At 31.5% G+C, this 21,937-nt stretch overlaps 1 protein-coding gene across 3 annotated transcripts in view; it reads left to right on the top strand.

The window, feature by feature from the left end:
* LOC136972622 (D-ribitol-5-phosphate cytidylyltransferase-like) overlaps window positions 1-5,384 on the top strand; it is a 77,450-nt gene extending 72,066 nt beyond the window's left edge. For all 3 annotated transcript variants that reach the window (XM_067267208.1, XM_067267209.1, XM_067267207.1), the window contains exons 9-10: window positions 4,832-5,089; window positions 5,199-5,384. In XM_067267208.1, coding sequence (XP_067123309.1) covers window positions 4,832-5,089; window positions 5,199-5,294 — 354 coding nt within the window. In that variant the 3' untranslated portion in view covers window positions 5,295-5,384. The remainder of the gene's footprint in view (window positions 1-4,831; window positions 5,090-5,198) is intronic.
* Window positions 5,385-21,937: the final 16,553 nt, after the last annotated feature.

Here is a 21,937-nt window from a genome sequence, read left to right as displayed (position 1 = left end):
ATGCAGCAAATTTACACCAAGATCTTCTCACGCGCCCTATCATCATCATAGCACGAGAGAATAGTTCCATTAGCAAGATTAACCATTTGATAATAATTTGAATTGGACTGGATTCGATTTGAACGTTCCAATTCCGCACGTTAGTTTATTTTATTACAACGATATCCTGAAGATGACCCAGGATGGGTCGAAAACGTTTGAACAAGTATGAAAGTGATTAACTGGAACGATTAAGGTTATGTTAGATGAAGTACATTCCTCCAGTTTTTTTGTTTGAGGTTCGTTTGAATCTCAATTTAATAGTTGCAAATTTGATACCTTGACATTTTCCAGAAAAACTTACAAATTCAGGAAACTTACTCTGAATATAATATTATTCTGAATACATGAAATAAATTGATCAAATTATATTTATATTTTTAATGTGCTTGATTTAGATTATTGAAATGGGACAGTAAAGGCCTACCATTCTGGGGATATAGTTTGAGTGTAAGTCAGCTTATAAAGTTTCATGGATAGGATGGCTCAGACATGTTAGGCCTGATCTCTCACCATTTGTCCAAATTCTTGATGAGCATGAGAAAAGGCTCTATTAGTGCCTGCCAGACAGAAAATGTGAAAAAAATAAAAATAATGTGTTTGATTTCATAAGCAACATAGTTTACATAATTATCAATACTAAATGAAAAATATGACATTTTTAGATATATTAATTATTAATATATTATCATCTATTTTATACTATATATATATAATATAGAATATTAATAGTTAATATTCTAATTTGGTAATAAATACTACTGGGTGTATACCAAATGTTCTCTTACTCAATCTCAAAGTTTTTTATTAATAAAACATGACCTAAATACAACACACCTTTCTTATTTTTCCACACACTTTTCAAAACATAAAAAGCTCTCTACTTATATTCAAATGGTTCCGATCCCTAAAAATTGAAAACATTTATTATTTTATTAAAGTGATTGCTGGGAAAGTAAGAAAGGTGTATGATGTTTAGTTGTATTTGGTTCCAACTTTTATATGTTTAAAACATGACTTGTGCACAAAATATAAAAGAATAAAATTCATATATAGACCATATATTGTACTCAGAAATTAAAAACGTTTTGCGACCCGAATACTAATCACTCCGGTTATCTGGTTTTACGTAAGTGTATTTTTTGATTGAATCACCGGTGTGTAAGGAAGATTGAGTACTCAGAAATTTTTAGAGTAGTTGCTGGTAGTATCCATTTTCCATCTAGAGGCATTTCCATCTGGATCCACTCTACAACAAATACTTTTATTCATTTTCTTGGCATGATAACTGCTATGCTTGCTGAAATGTTGTGTTTCAGCCATCCAGATTGTAGGAATTATTTACATAGCTCTATCTTTTAAATTCCACCATAAAAAGAAATCTGGCAAAGTCAAATCTGAGGATTGGAGTGGCCACAAGTCTTTAGAAATGATAAAGTATTCAAAAATATCTCAGAGTATGCTTTCTCACAGCATATGGCATATTATCCTGTCTTGCAGAAACCAGTAATTTTTGTGCTGAGACACTGCATACTAAACACTAATCTTTTGCAGATGCAGTGGTAGGTTTGCAAGTTTATGCTGATCAGAGTTGTGTGTTCTGCAGTGGCGTGCCGTGACATTTGATGATAGGGAAGCTGTGTTTCTGTAAGATGTCGACTTCCAGGGGCAATCAATTAATTGAACGTCAGGTCTCGTTCGTATTCGTTTGTTCGATAAGCCAGTAAAAATCGTATACTTCTTTAAATGTATTTTTAATAGATTATCTGATGTACTTGATAAATAACAGAGGTAATTATATTGAATTTTCTTATTAGATTCAATAAATTCCCTACGCCCTCTAAATGCCAATTCTTGCTTTTAAAAAAAACATATAACATCTATTAATTTAGATATATCTATTAATTGTAATTATCTTGTTATAATTTTTAATATTTATTTTACATTGTCTACCAATGTTAAATTCTATTCTATTTTGATTTCCAAATTGCTTCAATTTTATGAAAGAATCGTCATTCGTCATAAATTTTATCGTCAAAATGTCGAAATTTTTTTGTTGACATATTTATATTTAATTTAGGCATTGGTCTTTCTCTTTTAATAATGTTTTCTTTTTCATTATATGGTCTTGAGCCAAAACTTTTTAAAATAAATTTTTTAATCACTAGTCACGATATAAGGGCTAAAATTAAAATTATAAAAAAAAAAACTTACTTTGTAAAACAAAATGTGTGATGAATGCATATACCTAGTACAAAAAATTCTTCAATTGTATGAATATACTTTTAAAAAAACTTATAATTAAATATAACTTTGTGAAGAAACGTACATAAAAATAACAAAATTTTCTTTACTTTTTAAATCTTAAAACAATCCACTTAGTGAAATAGCTCCCTACAAGTTGCTAATGAATGGAATCAGAGACGTCCTGGTAGGTTGTGGCACGTGCATGCACGCAGGCTGCCAAATTCCAAGGGTGTCGATACCGGTCAATGTCAAATGCCTCTTTTGTTGCGTCACTAGTATATCTCAAAGGACGCCACAGGGCTGTTGTAAATTTTAAACATTTCTCACCATAGATGTAAATATGTTAAACTTAATAGTCATTTGTTTTCTAACTACTGTAATTCATTTTAGTATCAGGTGTACACGGAAATCAGTTCCCCACTGTACTGAGCTAATAATTGGTTTGGTTAAGCTTTTGTTTAAGTAAAATTCTGGCTCTTTCAGCAGGGTTTTATTTATATCCCCATTCCCTAATCTCTTAATTATTTAACTACTTCTTAGTAGAAATAAGTCGAAACCAGTTACTTTGTACCTGAATATCTGTAGTCTTGGGAAAAAAGTGGAAAGAAATTTTTATGACAACGGATATATAAATCGTAAATTTAAGGAAAATAAATTCTAGAGCTTTTTTTTTTTGTACCATTGTATGTCTCATTCATTAAATTTGGTTGTAAATGATGCTGTCAAAGTAACAGTTAATTTTTTAACACTGTACTAGAATTGTACACATTTTTTCTCCAACCCCTTACAGATGGGACATACTAAATCGTAATATCACCGGTTTAACATTGAAATCCGTAAGTAATATAAGATGGGAGAGCAGAATAAACGCAGAATAAATATATCAAATATTTTAATGGAGTTTTTTTTTTAACTCCTGTCAACTATACAGAACTATCATAAAAACATGCCAGTAAACTCCTATCAGTTGGGTTAAGTTATAAATCTAGTCTAGGGTGGGCAACCTTTTTTATAACATGGGCCAGAATAAATTTTACGTTTTTCCATGGGCCGTAGTAGTTAATTGATGCCTTCTTGTGACTTGTAATTTTTTTAGTCTGCAAATATGAAATAAATAAATAAAAACTTAATTACTACATTTATTTCTCTTATTGTTTTTGAAAATTACAAAGAATTGGAAAAATAACTATTAATTGGTTGTTTTTCCAATTTAATAATCTATTAAAGATCTCACGGGCCAGATAGAAACTTTTTGCGAGCCGTAGCTGGCCCGTGGGCTGGGGGTTGCTCGCCGTTGATCTAGTCTGCTCGTGATTCACATAATCGGGCGAGGGTGGCCAAATATCTAGCAGGCGGCTAACAGCTCAGAACCGCTCCGGGATATAAAATTGTACGCTTTACGTGTGTGTCGCTTCTACCAGCTAAACCAGGTGAGGTTGGTGCTCTGTAAACCGCATGTGCCAATGCCTATATAATCTGGCTGATTGGAAACTGACCGGGTTTTGACATTCCTTCCGCCACCGAATTATTCGAATATACAAATACAATCTTATCGTTTTTTTACGTACGTTTTTCTACATTATAGAAATTTGTAAAAGATACACAATGCAGTTATAATAAAATATTTATTTTAATTAATTAAAAGTACATTAAAATATGAAAATTTATATTTTATAAAATACGAGGGAAGGTCATTGGAAGGTGGAAGCAGAGCTTCCATCGCTTCCAATGACGGCACACTACTCGTGTTCTGTGAACTCACATATCCATTTAAATGAAACCATGCCCCATCTGTGTAAAAAAATCTTGTTGAAGATGGTTACATTGTTTCATTGAAATCTGTAGAACCAGTTGCAGAAGCATTGTCATATCTCACAACAATTCATGCAGCCACACTCACACAGTAGAGGTAAAATTTAATTTGCTTGAAAGCCCTGTGTGTTAACCATACTGATAATCTTGACTGCTAAGAGAGTCATCTTAAAGACTTTCTTGGGGACATTGTCAATCTTTGCTGCACTTCCTCAAAAATGGCAGGAGTGAGCTTGATATACCTTTCACTTCTTAATCTGTCTACAGCAAACTCAGTTTCACAAAATCTTTGGACAAGTTTGTACAAAGTGAGCTTACTTGATAGTTTATCATTGGGAAATTTTTTCTTCTAACTCTTCACATATCATTTATAACACTCCATATCAAAATTAAGCCTTCAAAAAATGTAATTACAGTATTTGTTTTGGATTAAACATCATAGTTGACATGACCATGTCTTCCATTTTCCAGTTGATGGTATACTGTTACTCTACCCATATGGATTTATCCAAAACACTTTCTAGATTGTCACAAATCTCAATCAGTAATGCCCTCTTTTGTCATTTCTTCAGCTTGTCAGGAAGTAATTTTCAAAAGTTTAGTAAGGGAACCTTTGGTACATCCTGTACCTGCATTATAAATTAAACTGTAATTTATTTTACAATATAGTGTATTAAAATATAATGTATTTTTATTTAATTATAATATTTTATTATTTAAACATTGTTTACAGGTTGATAAAAATAAAGTAGAAGATGACTTTATTACAAAATCAAGTGTTATACAATTTCATAAAAATAAATCTTTAATGCAAGTAGTTAATGAAGATTTTGAAAATTCTACTGTTATTAAAAATACTGTGGTGCACCTCGTTGTACATTCTGAATTTAGAATGGATGAACATTTTGAAATTTCTAAGAAAGTTAAAGAACTTGTCAAATTGAGAAGAATTCATAACAGTTTTATATATTATGTATGCTTAAAAAATGATGTAAGTTACTTATATATATTTTTGGAATTAATTGTATAAATAAATGCAATAAAATAAGTGAATTTTGAATGAGAATAAACAATAATATTTACACTTTTGTTTTTTGCAGGATTGGATCTCACAGAATAATCATGTATGTGAAATTATTGCTGATCTTTTATTCAGTAATTCTTCTGCACTATCTGGTCAAATTTTTTATGTATAATATCTTTACAGTTTTATAACATTCAGAAAATATTTTTTACTATAAATCATTAACTTTTTTTAATGAAAATATAAACTTAGTATTAACATATCAATCATTATTATCTCAATTACAATTATGTGAAAATTGAATTAAATGAAATTTTTTTAAATGAGTAATAACTAATGATAACTAAAATAATTAATTTTAAATTGATGTTAAACATTTTCAAATGAATAATATTAACATTCAATATGGAAAAGATATTTCATGTGAAGAAGAATAACCTATGTTTTAAATACAAATTTATATTAAAATTTATTATTATTATTTATTGTATTAAGTTTAATGTTTTTAGTATTGTGGAACCTAATTAACTCTAACTGGGATAATTCAAAGCCATTTTCGCTCCCTGGCATAAGGTTTTACATGTTAAATCAAACTGGTTAACTGGTCTAACTGTTTAACAGGGGGATGGGGTTTTGATACAGTATTTTTATAAATTCTCCGAATTTTTAATTTAAATAAAATAACATTCGTCTATCAAGTGAACTAGTCATAAACTTTCTGTAAAGCGCGGGAATCACATTACGACTGAAAATAAATATTCTCATATAAGGATGGGTGGCTTCCAGACAGCATGTGCGACCTAGATATTACACTGTAATTGCCATTTGTACTTGCTTTTTTAAACATTTTTCTTTTTTATTTTATTTGATTGCTGGTGGATTTCTCCGACTATCAGACGTGATAAATGGATTTTTGATATAATCGGACTATAATCGGTTTTTAATTAATTTATATAAAAAAATTTTACCTTTGTGGTAAAATTTTGAGAATAACAATCGTAGTTCTAAAATTGCTGTTCAAATCAATTTCTTCCGAACAAATCACATAAATTGAATTATGTTGAAAGTTAAAAGACTTTTCTAAAAGCATTCGTTTATTTCTGACTACAAGGACAGTAAATAAAGAAAATCCAAACAACTTAAGATTAGTGCTTCTCAATCTCCGTATTCATGGATCACTTTTTCTTCATTCCAACCGCTTCGTGCACACAATATTTTGTGAAATTAAATAAAATAATTATGGGAACGAAATTCAACGCATTTTTTAAATTTTAATATTTAGACTGTATTAGTAAGAGAACTATACAAACAAAATTTGGTTCTAATTATTTTGAAAAAATTTAGCAACAAGTTGCGTATCTTTCCTGGCTATTATGAGATTATATTAAAAATATAACTTTCATAATATTACAATGAATAAAATTGTGATTGGCACAATCTGTTACGAGATTCTATTTCAAAAACATTTTATTTTCAATTATTATCAAATGCAAAATGCTTAATTTTGAGGGTAGAGCTGAATTTTATTTTAAAAAATTGCAAATGCTAAAACGAATAAAATCTTTGATTTGATTATTTCTCACAATGAAGTGTAATATAACTAACACAAGGCTTTTTTTAGATCTGTTTAATTCTCTTTTTCTATTAGCCGAGACGCGTTTCGGGTCTTTGCCCCTCTTCTGTCGCTTTTCACATTAAGATGTTATACATTTAGTTTTCCGAAAAAGTATAATAGCCTTTAAAACACTGAGATACATATTAAAACTTGGATTCTTAAACGGTACATAGTTTTCATTTTCCAGCTCAACTAGCTGACAGCATCTTACTCTCTGAACTAATTATTATACTATTATATCAATACTTTTTCGGAAAACTAAATGTATAACACCTTAATGGGAAAAGCCGACAGAAGAGGGGCAAAGACCTGAAACGCGTCTCGGCAAATAGAAAAAGAGAATTAAACAGATGTAAAGAAAGCCTTGTGTCATTTATATTACATTTCATTGTGAAAAATACTCAAATAAGAAGATTGACACGGTTTCACATAAAGAACAATAAAATCTTCATTAAGTCCGACTCCATTTGAGATATGATATATGACCGCCATGAATGTAGCCAGGAAGGGGCATGGGTGGGCACGGCCCCCAGTTAACCTGGTGCCCCTCCCCAGAAAATTACAGCCTGGCCCCCACGCAGTTAACCTGGTGCCCCTCCCAGAAAATTACAGCCTCTACTAGGCCCCTCCCATAACAAAATCCTGGCTACGCCAATGATGACCGCCTTGTATTTCCCCACTCTTGACCGTTACACACCAAAATTTAACAGCTCTTTTTTTATTTTAACAACTAATGTTTTTTATTTAGTATTAACTAAATAAAAAACATTATTTCTGATCTGTAAGACTAAATAGCTGCATCCATAGTTTCCAGTATAATAAGTCCTGTTAATATATAAAAAAGTACTAGTATACAAAAATAAATTTTAAATTGCGATAGAAAGGACACAAAGGCATGATAATTAAGCAAAAGACTTAATTTTGATGGCAGCGATGAGTTCTTAAAAATATTGTAAATGCCAATAACAAAATTTTCACTAAGTCCGAGACATGACATGTGATCCCCACTATCGTCCTATCTCCTCGACTTTCAGCCACCAAAATTTAATAGCATTCAATGCTCATATACAAGTTATCATGCCAAATTTAGTTTCTTTATTTTTAATCCATTCTGAAATACAGTATTAAACAAAATAGACGTCAACACACACATTCCGGATATCAGTTTTTGATTTTTATTTTATTTTATTATTTTTTTTATTCGGAGGTATCGGATTATAACAACCCATCAACCCCAACAATATCGTAATTGTGCCATATTTGACACAATTACAATATTGTATTATAACAGCCGCAAATGTAACTCGTGTTACATTTATAACAGCCAGGAAAATAAAAATTTGAGATGATTACAATACTTTCCTGTATTATGTTATAACAGCAAGGAAAATAAGTGGGTTTGTGGGCCGTTTTCAAGTCATTTCCTGGGTCGATTTCGGTCGCCATTCCATTCCGTGTTTAAATATTAAAAACGAAAGCTATAAAGTAATATATTTTTAAAAGACTTTTTATAACTGAAGAATATTAACGTAATATACATGAAATTTTAAGTTAAATCTCGTCGAGGCCCAGTAATAAACTCTTTGCGACCACAGTTTGATTAGCATTGCCTTAGACCAGTGTTTTTCAACCTTTTTCATTGAGTGGCACTCCTGATTGAAAAATAAAAAATCGCGGCACCCTTGACCGGCAGCGGATCTAGAATCTGAATAAGGGGGCTAATCGGGGGCAGATGAATTTTTTGCAAAAACGAATATCATGCACAACACTGGGGATGGGGATGGGAAAAAAAAATTTAAAAATTGACAGTTTGAAGTAGCATTTTAATGCAAAAATTTAAAGGCTCCAATACATAACAGAAAATAACTTGAAAGAAATTTACCCAAATATTTACATTGTCGTTCAAATTTTGTTAATAATACCGGCAAGTATTGCCTACGCTGAAAGGAGCTTTTCAAAATTAAAACTAATAAAAAATTATTTAAGAAATACAATGGGTCAGGAAAGACTTTCAGCTTTGGCTTTATTGATCGTTGCTAATTTCAATGTGACACAAACACTAAAACTATTCTGTAATTTAATGGTCTCTAATTCACTGAAACAATACCTATATAAGAAGTGAACAGCTTATTTATCATTTATTCTCGTGAAGATATTAAAATTGAAAGAAGCGTTTAATAAAGAACACGTCATGTTGATCTAAATCTTGCATGTTTTACTTCAAGATAAAATCCTGCGAGTGTCCAAAAAGTAGAGAGTAATAGATTTTAACTATTTAACGACGTTGTGATAAATGCTGTACATGTTAAATGATTTATCCAGATAATTCCATTTTAATTCTCAATAAAGAAATTTCATTATTCCATTTTCGTTTTCTTTTTAAACTATGGGATTATTTATATCTTTTCAGTTTAAAGTAAACTATCTACTGTATATAAAAACTGATGCAATAATAGGGCTTCTAAAATTAACATCAAAAATCAAAAAATCGTTTTTAGAATACGGGCGGCTTTGTTCTTTCTTGTTGAATTATATGTATATGTTACAGTCAAAACCCGTTTTTAGTTAGAACGCGTTTTAACTAGTTGAAACTAGTTTATATTGGATGTCTTTGTTAAAATCCGTTTTGTCTAGTTAAAACTAGTTTTAACTCAAATTCATTTTTGACTAGCAGTAAATTCTAGTTTTAACTAGACAAAACGGGTTTTAAAAAAGACGTCCAGTATAAACTAGTTAAAACGCATCCTAACTAAAAACTGGTTTTGACTGCAACATATAGAGTGATTCGGGGTAAGATGGTAAGTGGGGGAAGATGCCTACTTTTTGATATTTTCAAACGGTGACGTCAGATATTGTTATGTGTTTGTATGATGAATCGTTGGGCCAATATTGAGTGAGGAAAGCTGTAGTTGGCTACCGTTATCTCATTTTCTACATCTGAGAAGAATAAAAGCAAGATAAGAACGAAGTTTTTGTTGTAAAATGTTTCTAGAATCATTTTAAAACTAAAAGTTAAAATAGAATTTATTAAAAATTGCGGAATTAATGTGTGATGTAGTTAAGGTTCTAAAGTTTCCTTTGGCAGCTACCGCCGATCCCAATCAGACATGCTAGAACACGTACAACGTAGGCATCTTACCCTGACAAATGGAAAATATGCCACATTTTTCATGGGGTAACATGCCTATTTTTTGTTAATTGAATTCCAATATGCCTATTTTTAATAAATTTTTGTTTTCTCGTTTTATTGCAGGATATGCATAGAAATTATTTAACGACTTCTCAAAAACGTTTTTGGACTGAAAAAAGCTTTCAGCTAGCTTTAGAGCACGTTAGAACGGGCGGAAACTTAACAATACTTATCAGTGGCATGCCGTGACATTTGATGATAGGGAAGCTGTGTTTCTGTAAGAAGCCGACTTACAGGGGCAACCAATTAATTGCGCGTCAGGGCCCGTTCGTATTCGTTTGTTCGATAAGCCAGTAAAAACCGTATACTTCTTTAAATGTATTTTTAATAGATTATCTGACGTACTAAATAAATAAGAAAGTTCAATATAATTACCTCCGTTATTAGATTCAATAAATTCCCTACACCCTCTAAATGCCAATTCTCGCTTTGAGAAAAAACATGTAACGTCTATTAATTTAGATATATCTATTAATCGTAATTATCTTGTTATAATTTTCAATATTTATTTTATATTGTCTACCAATGTTAAATTCTATTCTATTTTGATTTCCAAATTGCTTCAATTTTATGAAAGAATCGTCATTCGTCATAAATTTTATTGTCAAAATGTCGAAATTTTTTTGTTGACGTATTTATATTTAATTTAGGCATTGGTCTTTCTCTTTTAATAATGTTTTCTTTTTCATTACATGGTCTTGAGCCAAAACTTTTTAAAATAAATTTTTTAATCACTAGCCACGATATAAGGGCTAAAATTAAAATTATCAGAAAAACTTACTTGGTAAAACAAAATGTGTGACGAATATACATACCTAGTACAAAAAATTCTTCAATTGTACGAATATACTTTTAAAGAAACTTATAATTAAATATAACTTTGTGAAGAAACGTACATAAAAATAACAAAATATTCTTTACTTTTTAAATCTTAAAACAATCCACTTAGTGAAATAGCTCCCTACGAGTGGCTAATGAATGGAACCGGAGACTGTCCAGGTAGGTGTGTGCGTGCCAAATCCCGAAGGTGCCGATACCGGTCAATGTCAAATGCTTCTTTTGTCGCATCACTAGTATATATCAAAGGACGCGACGGGGTTGTTATAGAGTTTAAACGTTTATCACCATAGCTGTAAAAATCTAAATACGTTAAACTTAACAGATTGTCCGTCGTTGGTTTTCTAACTAATTCGTTTTAGGACCAAGTGTTCACGGAAATTTCCAAAATTTACAACTTTTCGGTCACTCTCATTGAACTGGAGAAATTTCTGTCTTTATCTTCTTATATATAAAATCGTCGTGTCACAATTTTTGTTACCGTACTCCTCCGAAACGGCTTTATAGATTTTCACCAAATTTTATATGCATATTCAGTAGGTCTGAGAATCGGCTACTATTTATTTTTCATACCCCTACACCATTTCCCCCTTTCAAAAATATATTTATATATGGATTAAGGCTTTTATGTCCAACAGATGGCGCTAACTTCCGACGACCTAAGTTTGCTTTTCTGTCAGGCATTCTGCTTTTCTGTGAGAATGGACTGAAGCAGATCATTTTCTATCTTCTATCTATATAAATAAAATATAACGTTCGTTTGTTCTACCGATTCCTTTGAAATTTTGACACAGCGTTGCATTCGAATACGCACGTGTTTTTATATAATATACATGTCGAAATTCCCCCCAGTGGGGGGAGATGGACGGGATTAAGGCTTACCGTGAAGAACTCGGCTTCTATTATACTATTTTACATGCGGTTTTTTGCGTTTTTAATTGCGTTTTAATAGGTTACGTCAACAGAATATACACTAAAAAGGGATTTTTCGATATTCCCCAGCGGGAAAAGTGACGGGATTAAGGCTTACTGTGAAGAACTCGGCTTTTATTATACTATTTTAGATGCGTTTTTGATTGCGTTTTAATAGGGTACGTCAAGAGATTGTACACTAAGAAGGGATTTTTTGAAATTCCCCCCACGGGGGAAGTGTTATACATTTATAATAGATACATTTTGAGCCACAACAACGCGTGGCCGGGTCAGCTAGAAATTACCTAGAAATAATTTATATGGCAAAACAACGTTTGCTGGGTCAGCTAGTTACATCTAATATTATGAAGAGATCAGACCCCACTGTACTCGGCAAGGGATTGGTTCGGTTAAGCTTATGTTTAAGTAAAATTGCTTAATTATTTAACTACTTCTTAAATAGAAATAAGTCGAAACCGGTTACTTTGTACTTGAATATCTGTAGTCTTGGGAAAGAAGTGGAAAGAAATTTTTATGACAACCGATACATAAATCGTAAATTCAAGGAAAATAAATTCTAGAGCTTTTTTTTGTACCATTGTACAGTACGTCTCATTCATTAAATTTGGTTGTAAATGATGATGCCAAAGTAACAGTTAATTTTTTATCACTGTACTAGAAGTGTACAAGTTTTTTCTGCATCCCCTTACAGATGGGACATACTAAATCGTAATATCACCGGTTTAACATTGAAATCCGTAAGTAATATAAGATGGGAGAGCGGAATAAACGCGGAATAAATGTATCAAATATTTTAATGGATTTTTTTGAAACTCCTGTCAACTATACAGAACTATCATAAAAACATGCCAGGAAATTCCTATCGGTTGGGTTAAGTTATAAATCTAGTCTACGGTGGGCAACCTTTTTTATAACATGAGCCAGAATAAATTTTACGTTTTTTCCGCGGGCCGTAGTAGTTAATTGACGCCTTCTTGTGACTCGTAATTTTTTAGTCTGCAAATATGAAATAAATAAATAAATAAAAAGTTAATTACTACATTTATTTCTCTTATCGTTTTCCAAAATTACAAAGAATTCGAAAAAATAACTATTAATTAGTTATTTTTCCAATTTAATAATCTATTAAAGATCTCGCGGGCCGGATAGAAACTTTTCGCGAGCCGTAGCTGGCCCGCGGGCTGGGGGGTTGTCAGCCGTTGATCTAGTCTGCTCATGATTCACATAATCAGGCGAGGGTGGCCGAATATCTAGCAGGCGGTTAACAGCCCACAACCGCTCCGGGATATAGAGTTGGACGCTTTACGTGTGTCTCGCGTCTTCCAGCTAAACCGTGACGTTGGTGTTCTGTAAAGCGCATGCGCCAATGCCTATAATCTGGCTGCTTGGAAGTTGACAGGCAGGCGGCTAACAGCTCAGAACCGGTCCGGGCAGCGCCGGATTAAGCCTCTAGCGGGCCTTAGACAAAATTTAAATTGGGGCCCCATTTAAATAAGTTGCTTCTAAACAAATCTTATATAATGTGACATTAGCGTAGCTAGCATGGGTGACATCCGTGCTAGCTACGCTGGTGGTGTCACCCCAAGTCACACCGTAGTGTCACCCTTTTTAACTCTTTTATAAAACACTATTGAATTGTAATATCTTCGCACTCGAGCAACTTGAACGCTATATCGAATATGCGATGTCACGACGTATAAGTTTAGATTTAGAAAATAAATCATAACCATACATTAGTACTACCACGAGAGGCGGCCCTAGGAATATTTCTAGATGGCGAGAGATCTCGTAGCGTACATTACTTCTGACGCACGGGTGACTGTTGACGTTTTTTTTTTTTTTTTTTTTTTTTTTTAGGCAGTGGCTAGTCGAGCGGAGCTTAGTAGAAATTGTTAAATACAGCCTTTTCTCTCCTATCGAATTTCTTACATAATTTTTAACTCGTTTTGAAACAGAGAAATCTTCTGCACTGAAGCCGGGCCCCTCCGAGATACGGGCCTTAGACATTTGCCTACTTTGCCTATTCGATAATCCGGCCCTGGGTCCGGGATATAAAATTGGACGCTTTACGCGTGTGTTGCTTCTACCAGCTAAACCGGGTGAAGTTGGTGCACTGTAAACCGCATGTGCTAATGCCTATATAATCTGGTGATTGGAAACTGACCCGGTTTCGACATTCCTTCCGCCACTGAATTATTCGAATATACAATAGCAATCTTATCGTTTTTTTTTCACATGTAGTATAGATACAAAATGCAGTTATAATAAAATATTAATTTTAATTAATTCAAAGTACGTTAAAATATGAAAATTTATATTTTATAAAATACAAGGGAAGGTCATTGGAAGGTGGAAGCAGAGCTTCCATCGCTTCCAATGACGGCACGCCACTGATACTTATACTGTGCTCTTATACTTACTATGAAGTACTTTGTACTACATATGCAATAATTAAATTTGGTTAAGATATTCGAAAATTAATTTTATGCAATTATATTTGTTATCTTACCCTAATGGCATTTGGCATCTCACCCGGATACTTAGGGTGAAATGCCTAAAATGCCAGACAGTAAAAAAGTCGTCATTGCAAACACAATATACAATTATTTTTCATATATTTCAAAGTTTTATTTGAAAAACACGCTCAAGAATATGATATTTTCGTTAGAGGCCTCCAAAACTCAAATTATCGCTATAATTTCCTTCATAAGCATAATGTTAGGCTTCTCCCGAATCACTATACATAACTTTATTTCCCCCAAACATATTTATGTAGCTAAAATTAGTTTTAACTAATGTTAAAAGTTAAAACTAGTTTTATCGAAAATCAAAACATGTACAGCAGTAAATTAACTAGACAAAATCCGTTTTGTCTAGTTAAAACTAGAATTTACTGCTAGTCAAAAATGAATTTGAGTTAAAACTGGTTTTAACAAAGACATTCAGTAAAAACTAGTTTCAACTAGTTAAAACGCGTTCTAACTAAACACGAGTTTGACTGTAACATATATATTTCCTGATGAAGGTCAGTGAATAGGACCGAAAACTTTATTATGCCTTTTTGTCTTTTTTAACTCTATTTAAAATTTATTTTGTATACTAGTACTTTCTATATATTAACAGGACTTATTATACTGGAAATTATGGATGCAGATATTTAGTCTTACAGATCAAAAATAATGTTCTTTATTTAGTTCACCTGGACACATACACCTTTAAACATGTGTTTCGGACTTGTTCGTTCCTCCTCAGCAGGCCTTTAAACGACACTTTCTACAATTAACAATAAAAACATTTCTTGGTACAATTATAACTAAAATTAGTTAAAAAAAACAAATATTTCCCGACAATAAATTTAAAAATTCTTACAATTTCTGTATTTCCGATCTTCTCTACATTTCCACTTAAACTCACGATCCACAGCAACCATACAATTTTACACATTTCTAATTTTTATACATTAAAATCAGTTTAAAACGATAAATTTAATTATTATCTAAAATATTATTATTTCAATTAACTTACTTCTTTTTGTTTATCCGTTTCTACTTAATTTCGAATATTATTAAAAATATAAATATAAATATTAAAATATATATATATAATAAATATTAAATAATAATAAATATATAAATATTAAAATTTTTTAGAAATGTATTTCATACTTTGGTGTATTAAAATTTTTTATAATTTTTTGTGGGTGTTTTTTCTGTAAAGCACAAAAAAACAATGTACAGTACCATATAATATAAGTAATAAGAAAAACCTAGTAAAAAAATTATTAGTAAATAACGAAATACATTCGCGTATTTACAGTAACTAGTTCAGATTTGTAGAAAACCTACTCCCCCTTCCTCAGGCATTGTTTGGAACATCCCGCGAAACTTTACAATCAGCTGTTCTCAAGGTCATCCAGCTGTGTATTTACTGCAGCAAGTGTCAAGTGTCTCCTTGCTAGTTTTGTGTTACATGAAAAATAACAAGTTTCTAAATAATACATAATAAAATATATAAAGTTTTATAATAAAATATTTTAGAAATTCATTTTATAAAATGATGTATTATAAATTATTTCCGATTTTTTGTGGGAGTTTTATGTAAAGCTTCTATGTCAGCATATAAAGCTAGAAACTAATAATTATAGAATAAGTATTATTGTGATATAAGAAATTGTACTTATGTAAAAATTCTCTTCTGTACTAAACGAACTGCACCCTTCTATAGCCTCATGGTGTGAAATGTCATTGTTTACAATATACTATTTCTCTCTTCATGACAAACTGCAAGATTAGTGTGGTTCAAGCAATGTAGGACAGATAAAACCTTTCTATGATAATAAGCTAATGAAAAATATTCATATACAGAATTTTTATAAGAACTCTGCGTTCTTCTATCAAAAACACGATGTTTTGCGGAGAAGCACTTTTACGGATGCAAGTATTGTTTCAAATGTGGTACCTCCCTTCAAATTCGCACTACATTCAGTCTGTTTTTTCTTTTCTAGCAAAATCATATTACAGTTTTCTGTAGTTTTGTATTTTGTTTGTCATGAATTTAAATTATAATAAAATTTTAAATTTCCGAAAAAAAAGAAAAAAAATGTATTTATTTATAGAAATTCGCTAAAATATCGTAGATTTATTAGTCACACACATCTGTTCTTTGAAAACCACAGCTTTCTAGCTACAGCAAGTAAGAAGTTATTGCCATTATTCACACTACTTCTCTAATTACTCTCATAAAAAGGGAGTAGATGAGTCATCTGAGGGTCGAAGTCAACACAAGTTTTCTTAGCAATAATGTATAAGAAACATTATTTTTATATTATTTAGACGATTTTTACAATAATTGACTATACTACACAATTTTGCTGGCGATTGTTTACATATTTTCTCATATTATGTAATAGCAAGGGGAAATGTTCACTTTCCCAAATAATTTATAACTTCACAGTTCTAAAATAATGCTTATTCACCTAAATACTCTCTAAGAACAATAAATTAGGTAAATAGAGCTAAAAAACGATAGAAACAAGCAATTTTATAGCGATTGTTTAGATATTTCAAAGACTAGCCTGAGAGGGATGGCACTTAGTGGAAATTTGAGCTCCACTGTTTCCAGAGGTGTCTGATTCGTTGATCTAATATCCACATAGACAGAAAGTAACCAACTACAGTGTAAAAGAAGTTGACTATCGATTTTATCAGCCAATAATCTGCCTCCTCACCTCTAATTGCTTTATAATGGGAGAGGACGGTATTACACGAAATATTTATGGTCCGGAGATGGTGAAAAAATATTTATTGATTGAGACAGTGAAAAGACATACAAGAAAGCAAATGAAAGCTTAGATCGCTACAGACTTGATTACAGTTTGTACAAAACTCCTCCTTCCCATGTTATATCTATAGAACAACCTTCTTTTGTTTATTGGATGAAACAAACTTTCATTCACCATGCTTTTTGAGCTGTAATTGATAGATTATAGCTAATTGACAATCCTTCAACGAATAAGCATCGATTCGGGTTTGTGGGTTGGAAATTTTCATGCAAAAAGCCATGCCTTCTCGGAGATACTTTGTCAGCTACAAACATATACAAACAATCATAAATCATTACTCTCATTTATTTTTACCCGAGTTTAATAAATTTATATGTATATTCATACTGTTTTACGTTTGTAAACGTTTTTTCAGAATCATCCAGCCACAAGTCTTTCTAAAAAACAAAGTAATTCCGGTTTATTGTGGTACTTCCGTAATACATAAAAAATAATACATGTATAGTCGTTCATATAATAAGGTAATAATCGCTTATTATAGTGCTCTATTATTATAATAGTATAAATAACATGAACAAAATCAAATATACACCATCGATGCACAAATGTGTGTTGATCTACTTTTACAAATTCAACCGCCCCCCAAACCAATCGCGTTGTAAACTATAGGCCATATTTTATTTCTACGTCGGTTTAGAAAGCTGCAGGTTTTTTTTTTTTTTTTTTTTTGAGAAAATATACCTGTCTACGTAACATATAACAGATTGATCGAATGTTTATACAAAAAAGTTTTTTGATTTTTTCAAGTCTTGAATTTTATAAATTTTTGTAAACATATATATGTTATAGTTAACAATCATAAACGGTGATATGTTATTCATATTTCTGTAAAATTATTTACGTATAAAAGCGTTTAGAAAGAACTTCCAAACACCTGCATGTAATTATCAATTCTCAGGTGGAGAACGTGTAATAAAAATTTGCTAAATGAAAATGAATACTGTACTGTAAGTACAAAAGTTTTCGATACCGTTTATTCCACCAACAGAGAAAAAAGCCAACCCACAAGATGCTGTGCTGTATGTTGCAACAGACGCGACCACCGGGGGGAAAAAATACGTAAAGAAATACGGTACTGGTGCCCAAAGTGTGAGGTTGCACTATGTCCTGCACCGTGTTTTGAGATCTATCATACTAAATTACATTTTTAATTTATGTATAAGTCAAATTTTCAATTTTTTATATTCTTTTCATCTTTTTCCTATTGTATTTTCTTTATTATATTATATTATTGTATTTTTATGATTCAATTTCTGTATTTTTATCATTGTATCTTTTATATATTATTTTTAAATATCTTTTATGTCATTAAATTTATTTTTATTTTATGTTTTGTCATGTTTCATTTTTTAAATTATTTTTAACCTACTTTACCCACGAACGGCAGCTTCTTAGCAAATCACGAAACCTATACGGTGAAGCCGACATTGCAGGATGGGATGCCCTGTAAAGTTGGCTATCGCAAGGGAAAGACACCGTTTAGGAACCATCCGAGGCGCGAACACAAAAACTGGTTAAAATTTTTTTTTAAATTAAAATGAACTTTTTGGCTCTAATATTTAATAACAAGATAATTTTCGAGCGTTTTTTTCTTCCGAAACAGGACACTAAACCGGTTAAGGTGTATGTGTCCAGGTGAACTAAATAAAGAACATTATTTTTGATCTGTAAGACTAAATATCTGCATCCACAATTTCCAGTATAATAAGTCCTGTTAATATATAGAAAGTACTAGTATACAAAATAAATTTTAAATAGAGGACCGAAAACGTTCGATTAGTGAATATTTTACTGCATAATTAATGGTTCCGTGTTTGTTTTTTTATAGTGCAATTACAAAAAAAAGAAAAAATACTTTTATTCTATAATCAAAATAATATATCTTGGAAGATTAGTTTCGCCTTTATTTTTTTAAATTTTTCTCTCTTTGCTCTGTGAGCACTAAGATGGTCTTTTAAATCATTCCCGCCGTGGGTTTTGTCAGGCCTGTAACTGTTCTACTTCTTCTACTTCCCACCAGGTTAATATGGAGATTGTAGCCTTAGTACGCTTTTTCTCCGACTGGCATCGCCGTCTACCTAGGTGAAACGGCCGCCTACGACGGTTCGCACGAGTGATGAGAGACTAGGTTTGACTTAGACCGACCTTGGAAATTTCCTGGTGAGTTTCTCGCTTGGATTCGATCCCGAGTCTCTGAGAGCAGTAGGCTGGCGCCTTAACGATTAATTTCGCCTATAGCATAAAAATCTATAGAATCATCTACAGAATATTTTTCGGTACTATTTTCAAAAGAGATGTTATTTGTATTAATATTGAAACACGCTATTATTGTATGTTTGATTTAGGCAATTTGATAATGGCAAAGTTCTCTATACTGTATAATATGAATTATGTTAGAAATCTTAATAGTTGGATACTACCTGACAGTCAAATTGAATTTTCTTATCAACTATCGTATAATCGATAGTGGAATATAGATTTTAAAATCAATGTATTTAGCTTACAAAAGGTTTCTACATCATGTCTATAAAAATTAATCATGCTATCTTCGGTAGTGGTCATCTGGTCAAAAATTTATGGTACTGTATGGGCAATCGAAGAACCAAATTGTAGAAAGGATAAAATAATTCAATATATCACCACATCAATTTATATGTTTTTGTTACATTTTTATAGTGTAATACAAATATTGTTTTTTATTCACGATATGAAAAACGGACAAAATTGGTACGAAGCAACAAACATGGCAGATCTTATTACGGCTGTTTTTACAGCAGATTATATGTTTTTACACCGTAAATATCTAAGGAAAATAATTCGAAGCCTGGAAACATTTGATTTTTCATTCGAGAAGAGGAAGAATCCTTCAAACAAGTTAAATAAACTGGTAATAGTCACTTTTTTATTCTTCGTCAGCTATTTGATCATCGTTAGTATTTCCATGAGTTCTTGGGATATTAATTATGTTTTCGATGACTATTTTCCTATGTTTAAGGATATCGATTTCGATAGGCAGGTAAAAGTTTTCTTTATTTTTATGGAATGGTACGTTTATGTCTTGTACGGTTGGGGCACAGTCACATTTTTCATTTTGTTGTATAGTGAAATAGTGGTTATACTTCGTGATCATTTTGACAGTTTCTGTACGGAGCTGAAAAATATTTCTACAAATAATGTTTTTCTCAGTTTACATTCTTTTCGTCAGTTATTTAAAAACCATGACGATCTCTGTGATTTAGTTGCAGAAGTGGATAATATATTTTCTTCCGTAGTATTTATTTGGTTTTCACACATTCTGGTAGCTCTCTGCATCGAAATGAATGCATTTCTAGCAGGAGAAAGTGAAACAATTCTAGCAGTTGGAGGATCGTTGATTATAATATTTGACTTGGTATACGCTATTATGGCTATGATTATAATATGCGTAACGGGTTTTTCTGTTTATATGTCTTATATTAAGTCAGTTCCTGTCATTGTCAAATTATCACATACAAAGTTGGCATCGTTTCGCGCCATTTATCCAGATATTCAGTTGTTAATTATTAAAATTAGTGGGCATCCTGTTTATTTGACTGCCGGTAAATGTTTTGTAATATCTAGAGGACTTATTCTTACGTTTCTTAGCCTTTTGTTAAGTTACGTATTACTTCTTGCTCAGATGAATCCGAAAGCGATGAAATACATGCTTGAATTAAATGATTAACGTATTTCATAATGAATTAATTATTATTCAGTCAAACATACAACATACGCTATTCAGTCGCTTTCTGAATTTTCATGTATTATTTTTATGAAATGATCATTCGACTCTTGATATAACCTATATGTATTTTAATACATGCAGGATTGCCCTGAAGGTAACGGGCCTAGGACAAAATACATAATGAAGGTCCTATAACAAATTAAATAATTATTTTAAAATAAAGGTAATAAAGAAAAATCTGTTTTTATTTATTGTCATTTTATAGGACCTTCTTCAGGACATAGAACAATTTGTTCCATTTTGCTTCTGGGCGTTCCTGATACACTGTATTTACAGTATTTATAGGCTAGGTTGATATATATATATATATATTTCAACCTATATGTTTGGACTTGATCAAAATTAAAACAAGTATATATATATATACTTGTTTTAATTTTGTTAATAGATCAAGTCCAAACATTCTGATTTCTAGCGTAAGACATTTAAATTATTCAATTATAGAAAATGTGGGCACCCGATAACTTCAAACTAAAACTGGAGAAACCTATTAGAATTCTGATAACAATTGATTATTCGTCCAATAATGGTTAGATTTAGACTTAAATTATGCAAAAGCAGTGGCGTGCGGTGACTTGATGATAGGGAAGCTGTGCCGGTCCTGGATAGAATAATTGAAAGCGTTATATAATATTTTGATGTGTAGCATCCACGAGCTAAACCGCATGAGGTTGGTGCTCTGTAAAGCGAATGTATATAATCTGGCTGCTTTACACGATTCAAATGTTTTTGCCGTGGAAGCTGTCCCGTATTCGACAATACGGCGCTTCCATTCGGAATATGCACATACGCATTTATATTCGAAGATACAATAGCAATTTTATCATTGTTTTTCACATGTATAGAAATTTGTAATTAAATGTATAATGCGGTTATAATAAAATATTGATTTTAAGTAAATCAAAGTACGTTAAAATATGAAAATAATCGCAAAATATGTATTTATATTTTAGAAAATACAAGGGAAGCGGCGCTTCCACAGGTCCATGGACGGCACGCCACTGTACAAGAGTTTATTAAATTTACTTGAATACGGATGTACAGATGAATGTTGCTTAGGCTGCAAGAGATAGAGTTTATGATATAGATTTAGCGAACAATTATTATTATTTATACAAATTTTAAATGAAATGATG

Source organism: Centruroides vittatus, unplaced genomic scaffold (assembly GCF_030686945.1).
Source record: "Centruroides vittatus isolate TY-2023 unplaced genomic scaffold, ASM3068694v2 contig_299, whole genome shotgun sequence".
Lineage (NCBI taxonomy): Eukaryota > Metazoa > Arthropoda > Arachnida > Scorpiones > Buthidae > Centruroides > Centruroides vittatus.
Note: the sequence above shows the minus strand (reverse complement) of the source record. Positions and strands in the feature narration are given on the sequence as shown.